Below are 11,642 nucleotides of genomic sequence, written 5' to 3' on the forward strand. Positions count from 1 at the left end.
GGTCAAGGCTCACCACTGCCCAGTACAGGGCCCCAGCCACTGCCCTACTCCTGCTGACCACGCTGTTCCTGACACAGGCCAGGATGCCACTGGCCTTCTTGGCCACCCGGGCACACTGCTGGCTCATAGTCAGCCGGATGTCAACCAACACCCCCAGGTCCTTCTCCACTGGGCAGCTTTCCAGCCCCTTGTTCCCAACCTGTAGTGTTGCAGGGAGTTGTGACCCAAGTGCAGGACCCGGCACTTGGTACTGTTGACCCTCATACAGTTGGCCTCTGCCTGTCCAGATCCCTCTGCTGAGCCTTCCCACCCTCAGGCAGATCAACACTCCTCCAGTTTGTGGACCACGCCAAATTGGGTGGGAGCATGTAGGGCTGCAGCCTTCTCTTTTCATGCGTCATTGTATTAAGGAGGGATGACTTAAGCTTCGAATTCTGCTTTCTTTCATCTGCTCATCTGATTTTTTTTTTTTTGTCCCACTAAAAAACCTTGTAGTGTTGTGTTTTAGTGTTACAGTTCTGTGTTTGTGTAACCAAAAAGATCATAGGCCTCTTAATGTTTTGAACTTCCTTAGTCGTTCAAGTTGTTTCTCAGCTCAGAAGGTGTACCAATACTAATGTTGATGTTTTTTCTCAATACAGCATTACAGTGTTACTGCCATCTGTGTACAAAAGACAACTTTACCTGTGTGACAGATGGGCTGTGTTTTACCTCAGTAACACGAACTGCAGACAAACTGATACACAATAGTATGTGTATAGCAGAAATTGATCTCATTCCGCGAGACAGGCCGTTTGTCTGTGCCCCCTCCTCAAGAGATGGAGTCATTACTGTGCCTCATTGCTGTGACAGAGACCACTGCAATAAAATAGAACTTCCAATTCCAACGCCAGGTACGGCCTTTTGGTATATTTGATTTTTTTTTTTATTTTTAACAGAAAATTCTGTGAGAATGGAAGTTTCAGTTTTGAAGTTATAGGTGGATTTGAAGGCCTAAAGTCTTAGAGTCTGCAAGTAAGTTCTCAAGGTATTTAGAACAATAAATTTCATCTTCTGCATAGAGATGTTAAGACCAGGTTTGAAGATTTACGTGCAAATTAAATGGAGACTGTGTAAGCACATAGTTGCTTTTGTCCTTTGTAATACTTATGCTGATTCTTGAAAACATTACTATGCAAGTTTTACCCATAACATTGGAATAATTTGAAGATCACTGCAAAGTACAATAAGTCTAGTTGTGTAAAAAAAAAAAGAAGTTTTACCACTTTCTTTTATTTTTTACTGTCAGGCCCTACTCCAGGAAAACCAGCTTCTAATCTAGGACCTGTGGAACTGGCGGCTGTCATTGCTGGACCTGTCTGCTTTGTCTGCATTTCACTAATGTTGATTCTGTATCTTTGTCATAATCGTACTGTAATTCATCATCGTGTGCCAAGTGAAGAAGATCCCTCCCTGGATCGTCCCTTTATATCGGAAGGAACTACTTTAAAGGATTTAATTTATGATATGACAACTTCAGGCTCTGGATCAGGTAATGTCACATTTCCTAGTAGTAATTACTCTGCGTTTAAAAACCGTGTAGGGCATCAAATTTTTTTAGTATTATCAAATTTACTTAAACTTATAGTCTACATGGAAGTAGCCTTTCTAGTAATTTCTCCAGTTCTTAACTGGAATATGACTAGAAAGGCTACTTCCATGTAGACTATTTCAATATCAGTGCAGTTTCAATATATGGAAATAAGTGAAATAAAAGAAACAGTAATACTGAGTTGCTGCTATTGTTCCTCATCATTCTGAGACTGCAGTCTGATATGTGGGGAATATCACAGTCAGCTATTGTAAATGTTTTGTTTCTTCTATTAGTAGGCTCAGTCATTCAGCTTTTTGTTCTGCAGAGCATATCTAAATTACCATCTTCTGTGGTTTTCAGATAACTTAGGAAGTTTTTTTTCTTTAGCTTTAAACTGAAGATTCGTTATATCTGTAGCTATTGGTGTATGAAGAATATTCTGAATACTAAATAGGAGTTAATATATTAGCCAGTTATCTCCTTGCAGAAGATACTTTTTTCAGTTGCAATTAGCCATTTCTGTATGTATAGAATGGATGCAATGTGCAGACCACGCCTGAAAAAATTCTATCCCTTTAATGAATGTTTTGCATTAATTCTGACTAACAAGTCTTGCTCTGGGAAGATGAGGCAGTTGTCTGTTCACTGCATATGGTCTCTGCTATCATAATCCTGACTTAGTTGCTTATATGATTGTGCTGATCTGTGTCACAGAAATGTGGTTTAATGGGCGTTGATAAGGGATGGTGTGTCAGATAAATCATTGTGTAAATTTAATCTCTGCTCCGTATTGAGGAGCAAGACATCAGATTGTGTACTACAACCTCTTATCAGCCTTCTACTATACAAAAATTTTCAGTAACTCAATACTGAAAGTTATTCCTACTACTTGCAAATGTGTGTGCTGAAACATCTGTGCCCTCTCAGAGTACTTTCTGCAAAGAGAAAGTTGATTCTCAACTGCTGAATTCTTCAATTTCCCAGAACTGGAAAAAATTCTAACAGCAAAACCCAAGTATCTGAGTTGTATTTCCTTCCCAAAGGCAATAACTGGTAACACTGTTTAGAGTCCATTGCTCTAGCAAGTAAAATCAATGTAACATGCTGAAGGCGTTTAGAACATAGGTCAAAATAAGGCATCTTTAGAACTGTCTTCACTGAAGAAGGTGAGGTTGCGCAGAGTGTGTAGGCAGTTATGTTTCAATTGAGAAAGTTTTTGAGCATCCAAATAAGATTTGATCATGACAGGGTAAGTTGCTCTCTGATTAGAACTGGAGCTTTAGTAGTTTGTGTTCATCTCACCTTTACTAACAGCGACATCTAAATCAAATAATTAAAGTCTTCAATAGAACTTCTGATATGTCAGCTAGAACTTGATAAATGCAGTACTGCACTTACCCTCCTAGAAAGAATATAGCTGGAGGAGTATACAGAAGAGGCTTAGTAGGAGAATATGAAAGATTTATATTTCTTGGAATGCAAGAAGCTATGACATATAACTGTTACAGTGTTAGGAGCATAAAGCTCTTAAATGTCTGCAGGTACAGACTTCCTAAAGAAGACTGAGGAAAAATTCTATTCAAAACAGTTAAACCTTAAAAGAGCAGGTGTATGTTTTGTATGTTTAAGTAGTCATTTGTAATGTACTAGCTGCAATCAGGTCCGTAAACCCAGGAAAGAGACCCTTTAAAGTTTTCCCTTGAAACTGTTGTTTAAAGTACTGCCTGGTTGGCAGTTCTCTTCTAACTTCTGTAATAACCACAGCACTTCTACCACTTTTCTACATGGCTGCTTTCCCACGCTTTAGATCAGAAGTCAGGCCCATAATAATGTTAATTCAGGCTTAGCTGTCAACTGGTCTTTCAGTTTGTTACCGGGAATATTCCTTCATTTTTCTTCTGGCCTTCTTCCCTGAAGTGCTTCTGAGCCTCTCTTCATGTCTGAAAACTCTGGAAGTTATCCTTCAAAACAAGTTCTTGAAAAGCAGGGAACCCCACGTAGAAGAAATTAAGGATTCTTCCTCCAGAGCAAATGGTTAGAAGCTACTGACTCTTTCCTTGTCTATTTTCAAATTATGCTTTAAGTAAAAACAGCATGCTGGGGAATTACTTACTTTTCAGAGCTTCAGGACACTGAAGCTGGTCTAGACTCCCAGAGCACCTGACCTACTGTAGTATTTGAGCATTGGCTGCTGATGGGTTCGTCAGAGGAAGGCAGCTAACAGATATGTTTGAATTTAACTTACCCCTAAGCAAAGCTCTTCACTACATTCTTCTTATGCTTGGAAGACAGTCATGTTCCCTTGTATTGGGTGTGTGTGGCAAGGTTTTGGTAGCAGGGAGGCTGCAGGGGTGGCTTCTGTGGAAAGCTGCTAGAAGCCTTCCCTGTGTCCGACAGAGCCAGTGCCAGCCGGCTCCAAGCCAGACCCACTGCTGGCCAAGGCCAAGACAGTTGCAGTCATAACACCTCTCTGACAACATGTTTAACGAAGGTAGAGGGCGGGGAGGAACCCAGAGGGAGATAGATTTTGCAGAGAGCAAGATGTGAGAGAAACACCCCTGCACACCCCAAGGTCAGTGAAGAAGGAGGGGAGGAGGTGCTCCAGGCACCAGAGCAGAGATCCCCCGGCAGCCTGTGGTGCAGACCATGGTGAGGCAGGCTGTACCCCTGCAGCCGTGGAGGTCCACGGTGGACTAGAGAGGAAGAAGGAGCAGTAGGGACAAGTGTGGCAAACTGACCACAACCCCTGTGGGTCCCCCTGTGCCCCTCTGGGATAGGAGATGGAGAAAAGCAGGAGTGGACCTGAGCCTGGGAAGAAGGGAGGGACAGGGGAAGGTGGTTTAAGATTAGTTTTTTATTTTCTCATTATCCTACTCTGATTTGATTGGTAATAAATTAAATTCATTTTTCCCAAGTCGAGTCTGGTTTTGTCTGTGACAGTAATTGGTGAATAATCTCTAACTGTCCTTGTCTCGACCCAAGAGCCTTTCGTTATATTTTCTCTCCCCTATCCAGCTGAGGAGGGGAGTGTTGGAGTGGCTTTGGTGGGCACCTGCTGTCCAGCTAGGGTTAACCCACCACATCCCTGTAAAACAAGACAGACCATGGTGAGGCAGGCTGTACCCCTGCAGCCGTGGAGGTCCACGGTGGACTAGAGAGGAAGAAGGAGCAGTAGGGACAAGTGTGGCAAACTGACCACAACCCCTGTGGGTCCCCCTGTGCCCCTCTGGGATAGGAGATGGAGAAAAGCAGGAGTGGACCTGAGCCTGGGAAGAAGGGAGGGACAGGGGAAGGTGGTTTAAGATTAGTTTTTTATTTTCTCATTATCCTACTCTGATTTGATTGGTAATAAATTAAATTCATTTTTCCCAAGTCGAGTCTGGTTTTGTCTGTGACAGTAATTGGTGAATAATCTCTAACTGTCCTTGTCTCGACCCAAGAGCCTTTCGTTATATTTTCTCTCCCCTATCCAGCTGAGGAGGGGAGTGTTGGAGTGGCTTTGGTGGGCACCTGCTGTCCAGCTAGGGTTAACCCACCACATCCCTGTAAAACAAGAGTGGATGTTTCCATAAGAGTGATCTTTTAACTTCAGCTGCAGTGAGTTCCATGTTGCTCAGCTGTTTGTAAGGCAAGTATTAACCTTATTTAGTGTTTTATCCTTCCCTTTTATTGTGACAGTGGGATAGGAGGTGCTTCAGGTGCTTATTTTCTCTATGGTTGGCAGTGTATCTATTTGTAATTACTTGTATCACTTTGTCTGAAAATTAGTCAGTTGATGACTATATAAATTAACAGTGCCCTAGCACTTGAACTGGTAATTTTCTTGTGTCCTGAAATATTCCTGCAGCAATTGAGTCTCATGGAAATGTGTCTTTTAATCCAAACTTTGGTACAGCACATGTAAAATTGAGAAGACTGTACATTTATGAAGTAAACTGGGGGTGGGATACAGGGTCACTGAAGGGAGAAAAGTCAGAGCTGCTAGTTAAAATAGTGCTTAAATGTGTTGGAAACTGAACTGTGTTAAAGGGATGATGTTGGGGTGAGAGTTTGCCAGAAACACGATGAAAATGTACAGAACAGACAAAATAATCCAGACCTAAGAGGCATGGCTAAGGAAATACTTGGTCTGGTGAGCTAAAGTAAATGTTCTGATCTTAAATTCATGCTGAGGGACCAAAAGAGCTCACAGACAATACTATAATAGAAAACTGCTTGGATCCTTTTTATTTGGCTAAGAGAAGCATATAAAACAGAAGCGATCAAGACTCCAAAAATGAGCTTCCTACTCAGATCAAAAGGGAAGTAGAATTCACTTTCTGCAGTGATGAATAGTAAGCTGCTATTAATGACTCAGTCTTGACTTCTATTAGTAGTGCCTTCTTGTTCCAAGACAAACAAGACCTGAAACAACTAGAGGCTTGATGAAAGGCATTGATGAAACATTTAATATGGATCCTTCTGCTGAAGCCATAGCTTTCAAGAGAAGGATTTAAAATTCTCTTGAAGTGAGAATGATTTTTCAGATGATGATGCAAATCTCTAAATATCAACTACATACTGTAGGGACAGGTTTGGATGCCCAGCTGTTACTTTGCCATTTGTGAGATGGAGAGTTACTTAACTGCGAAGAAATAAGAAAAATTGCCTAAAGGAGAAGCTTTGGTTATTATTGGTAGGTGACTTCAAGCAGGAACTTAGTGTTCAGAAATCCAAGAATCAGCATAAAGTTGAGTCAGTTGAAGTGAATGTAAAACTTATCTGTGGTTCGTAGAAACTTGAAGAGAATGAGGTTTTTCACAGTTCATGGGGTTGATTTTTTTTTTTTTAAAAAAACCCTTCAGAGGAAGTCACCTGGGCAGAGACTTCCAAACAAGAACAAAGTTCTAGCGACTGCCTTTGTCTAACTTTAGTGCTTTAGAACTTAATTCCCAAATTATCCAAATCGGATACAAACTACTTAAGCATTTGTCATGGTTGATGCCCAGTCGGCAGCTAAGCACCAGGCAGCTGCTCACTCCTGCCACGGTGGGATGGGGAGGAGAAAATACCAGGAAAGGCTCGTGGGGCGAGACAAGGACGGGGAGGGATTGCTCTCCTGTTATGGTCATGGGCAAAACAGACTTGACTTGGGGAAGATGAAACAATTTGGTACCAATCAGATTTGGAGAATGAGAAACACCACCAGAACTTAAAACCATCTTCCCATCACCCCTCCCTTCTTCCCGGGCTCAGCTTTACTCCTCATGTCTACTTCTTCCCCCTGAGTGGTGCAGGGGGATGGGGAATGGGGGTTGTGGTCAGTTCATCACGTCTCAGGTACTCCTTCCTACTCAGGGTCTGGACGTGTCCTCACACTCTGCCCCTGCTCCAGCGTGGGGTCCCTCCCACGGGAGACAGTCCTCCGCCAACTTGTCTGACATGAGTCTTTCCCACAGGCTGCAGTTTTCTTCCTTCACTGCTCCAGCATGGGTCTCTTCCATGGGAGAAGCCTGCTCCAGCATGGGCTTCCCATGGAGTCACAGGCTCTTCAGGCACACCCCCCTGCTCCAGCATGGGGTCCTCCGTGGGCTGCAGGGGGGTCTCTGCCCCCCAGTGACCCTCCATGGGGCAGGAGCACAGCCTGCCCTCTCACCATGGGCTGCAGGGGAACCTCTGCTTTGGCCCACCCTCCTCTATTCACTGACCTGGGTATCTGCCTGGCTGTCTCTCTCACATCCCACCCCTCTCTTCTTCTGGAGGTTTTATTTCCCTTCTTAAATATGTTAATCACAGAGGCACTTATTGTCTTGGTCTTGGCCAGAGGCGGGTCCAACTATGAGAGCTTCTAGCAGCTTCTCATAGGAGCTAGCCCTGTGGCTGCTCTGCCGCCACCAAAACCCCAGCACACAAACTCAGTACAGCATTGGACAGTCATTGGTTCATAATAATCGTACTAGAGTTAAGATATGGAAAGGAAAATAACATTTTTATAACTGTCATAAGGCTTAAGGATACTTTGTTATGAGGTATGAAGTTGATGATGAAGGCTCCAGGGGTAAACTGGATGACCGTGGATGAATACAAGATGCCAAATGTTATGAGCCGCTGCTGAACTTAATATGGGCTTGAATTGTCTCCTCCTCCTGCTTAGCAAACTTCTGTAATCTTTCTTTATGCACGGTGTCGTGGTTTAACTCCAGCTAGCAAAATACCACAAAGCCGCTCTCACAATGAAAATGAAAACTAAAATGAAAATGAATAAATGAAAACTGGGAAAACTAAACAAACCCACCAACTCCCTCACAAACCAGCCAGCACAGGAGTTAGCGAAGCAGCTAACGCAGGAGTCAGGGTGAGGATTAGCAGGCGTACGGGAGGGAACCAGAGAGGGTAAGAGAGGGAGAGAGTAATGGCGACCAGACCCCTTCCTCGCCTCTGTGTAAAGGCCTGAGTTAAAACAGACCAAAAAAGGTTTGTGCCAGCTAAGGTCTGTCTCAGCATTGCTGTAACCTCTCACTGCCTGCCACGGCCATAGCAAGGGAGCACCAGTGAGACTGCAAGGCTGGAGGGAACTGGTACAGGCATCCCCCAGCACCAGCTAAGAACTTATCAGTGCGGCTCCCTGCATCCAGGAACACAGCTTCCTAGCAGCCACGATAAAGAGATTTAACCCTTTCCTGGCTGAATCCAGCACACACGGGTAAGAGAAGCTGTACTCCAAGAGCTTGAGGTACGGTTGTGCCCGCTGTGTGTGTCGAAGGCTAACGTAGCTATCTCCAGCGACCTACTTTTCAGTCTGGTGTGCAGTAAAGCAGTTGCTCAAGTTCCTGGTGATACAGAAAGAGGGGACTGCTCAGTTGCAACAGAAAGTCTGAAAGGAAATCTTATTCATGGAAGATAAACATGGATTCCAGACTTCTGGTTTTGTTCAGCACCAGTAGTAAGATAAAGTACAGTTGCAAAAAGCCAGAAGCAAGTTGGATCTTGTAAATACTGTAACAGTACACATAGGAGCAGGTAGATAGATCACAGCAGAGTTTTCATTGTACTGTGACCTGTTAACGTGATGAGTGGGGCTTTTTAATGCAAAGTTGAAATGCTTCGTGTCTGGATGGTTTAGAGCTTAATATCTGTTTAGAGGTTAGCCGATAGCCTTGATTATCTCTCTTAAACAAGAGATGTCTGTAAATGGTACAGCAGGTTGAGAGCTGTGCATCTGAAATTGTACAAACAGCTGTAGAAAAATATTAGTCATATCACTCATTTCAAGTATACAGAGTCAGCTTGTGTAACACTTCTCAGTGGATTCTGCAGTAGCACATAAGCGCAAAGGAGAGATTTTTCTGTGGCCGACAAAGCCAAATTTTACATTTTCAAGGTTGAGTTTCATCCTGTGGTTGTTCTAGTTTGGCCTTTACTGCATTTTAGAAGTCTGTCCATAAAGACTTCAAGTTGGGCTTCACAGATGAGGCAGTTTGGGCATGCAGCACAGTTGAGCTGAGGGCAGCTAGTACAGCAAAACCTTTAACTTTCTCAGTAGGAATTACTGCAGCACCTGACAATGATTAAATCACTGGTATGATGTTCATTTTCATAGAATCATAGAACAATTTGGGTTGGAAGGGACCTTAAAGCCCATCCAGTTCCACCCCCCCTGCCATGGGCAGGTACACCCTCCACTAGCCTCATCTGCTCAAAGCCTCATCCAGCCTGGCCTTGGACACTTCCAGGGATGGGGCATCCACAGCTTCTCTGGGCAACCTGTGCCAGTGCCTCACCACCCTCTCCGGGAAGAACTTCTTCCTGATATCTGATCTAAACCTCCCCACTTTCAATTTAAACCCGTTCCCCCTTGTCCTGTCACTACAGGCCCTTGTAAAAAGTCCCCCCCAGCTTCCTTGTAGCCTCTTCAGGTACTGGAAGGTGCTCTAAGGTCTCCCCGGAGCCTTCTCTTCTCCAGGCTGAACAAGCCCAACTCTCTCAGTCTGTCCCCATAGCAGAGGGGCTCCAGCCCTCTGAGCATCTTCGTGGCCTCCTCTGGACTCAGTTTTTTTCCCCCTTCCTTTCCTAATTTAGGTATGTTGTCAGCATGGGTCATGCACAAAATTCCTGTAGGTCTGGAAGTCTTGAGGAACTCCTGAACACTGCAGCGTTTTAATTTGTGCACCTCAGCCTGGGACACAAGTGTGGCAACACTGCAGACCACATCAGATGTCCATCTAGTGCTCTTACTAGCAAAGAATGTCCAGGGATGGATAGAACTAGTTATTTGAGCTATTAAATGGGATTTGCTTTCCGCAGCATAAGGAAATACAGATGTTCTTCTGTCAGCTATTCTATTTTCCATTGGTGATCATGGAGATGAAATCAAACACTACAAAGTAACCTTATACCAAAAGAGCTTATTTTGAGCAGATAACCTGGCTGATGCATTCACCCTGCAGTGTAGTGTCACTGCAGAATTCTGTGACAAGCCTTGCAGTTACAACAGGAAAGAATTAAAATAAACAAAATCCCACCCTAGTGGGGGCATGCCAGTGCTGCTTGTTTGCTGTATCAGTTTATGGAAGCATGTTACGAGGTGCTGTGAGTCGAAAGCATGTAGATGTTCCGAAGCTGTAAAGACTTCATGAGTGTGTGTTTCTCAGGTATAACCATAGTGAGGTGTACAAGAATGGCCTCTTGCATTACAAAGGTGTTTTCGTATTTTACAGTGGCCTGAGGGTACTAACAAGCTATTGGCATTCTTGAGCATGAGTATGAACATTCAACACTTGTCAGTCTTGCGGATAAGCATGGTTAAACTTAGAAATGGACTGGGTTATATATCTAGTGATAAATCAAGTAAATGAATCAGTAGGAAAAGTGCTCTTGAACTATTTTGCCAGCAGATTTATGGGCACATCCTTTTCTTAAAAATAAAAAGAAACCCACAACCAAACAAAAAACCAAACAGAAACCCACCAGAAAATAAACTCTCAATCGTGGTCCTGATTGTTTCATGGTTTGTTTTTGTTGTTTTTTTGTTTGTTTGGTTTGTTTTTTTCCCTCTAAAATAAAACTCATGGGTCAACAACTGTCAAAATTCTAAAGCGAAAGGAAGTTTGTACCTTCTTTTTAACAGCTGTAGAGGCACTTTGTAAGATAATACTTTAAATACTTATATTGCTGGCCTTTAGGGTTGAAGGCAGCATCTTGCCTAAATGCTTGTTAGCAGTTCCCAACAAGCTATTACATACTTGAGAGTTTGTGCATTCTACGAGAAGTATCTTAATGGAATATGGGTCTTCATATATAGTGCTTTTGGTAAGTGCTTGTTTTGTTAGAGCAATGTTGAAGGTCAGTGTTAAATCTTCTTTTTAGGTTTACCTTTACTTGTGCAACGAACAATTGCAAGAACTATAGTACTTCAAGAAAGCATTGGTAAGGGTCGCTTTGGAGAAGTCTGGCGAGGGAAGTGGAGAGGAGAAGAAGTTGCTGTGAAGATCTTCTCTTCAAGAGAGGAACGCTCATGGTTTCGTGAAGCAGAAATTTATCAAACAGTTATGCTACGGCATGAAAACATTCTTGGATTCATAGCTGCAGACAACAAAGGTGAGTGATACTGTGAATTAATTTCCCTGATTGTGTACCTGTTCAGAATAGATGGTAAATTGAGGGGAAAATAAAGTTATGAGGATCCAATTAAGAGTAGCAAAAAATAATTTTGTTACTAGAGCATTTCAGGGTTTGGTAGACTTTTCACAGGTTTAATGAAGGAAAAAGTATATTTTCCTTTTTCTGGAAAACATGCTTTGTTTAAATCTTACCAAAAAGGACATGTTTCATGAGGTGCACTTTCTACAAGGACATTAAAATACTGGCAAAGTTTGGTATCAAAAAAGAGATGCCTTAACCTGTCAGCCCACACACTTGCTTACTAACTGTACCTGTACTTCCCTAGTAGCCTTGTGAGACAGGTATGTGGGACTGGAAGAGATGATGTCTAATCCTGTTGTCCTAATACAAAGTAGGAGGCAGAGGATTCATTATGAAGGCAGAGATGTGAGAAGCTACTCAGAGCTCCAGTTAGGAGAAAAAAAAAAAT

General features: G+C 43.0%; 1 protein-coding gene across 1 annotated transcript in view; it reads left to right on the top strand.

Moving 5' to 3' along the window:
* Positions 1–11,149, top strand: part of LOC104517385 (TGF-beta receptor type-1-like) — a gene marked incomplete at both ends in the record, with an annotated part of 18,038 nt that extends 6,889 nt beyond the window's left edge. Inside the window, 3 exons of the mRNA XM_010162025.1 lie at positions 642–893; positions 1,289–1,531; positions 10,919–11,149. Coding sequence (XP_010160327.1) covers positions 642–893; positions 1,289–1,531; positions 10,919–11,149 — 726 coding nt within the window. The remainder of the gene's footprint in view (positions 1–641; positions 894–1,288; positions 1,532–10,918) is intronic.
* Between the last annotated feature and the right edge of the window lie 493 nt (positions 11,150–11,642).

Source organism: Eurypyga helias, unplaced genomic scaffold (genome assembly GCF_000690775.1).
Source record: "Eurypyga helias isolate BGI_N326 unplaced genomic scaffold, ASM69077v1 scaffold16632, whole genome shotgun sequence".
In the NCBI taxonomy this organism is placed as follows: domain Eukaryota; kingdom Metazoa; phylum Chordata; class Aves; order Eurypygiformes; family Eurypygidae; genus Eurypyga; species Eurypyga helias.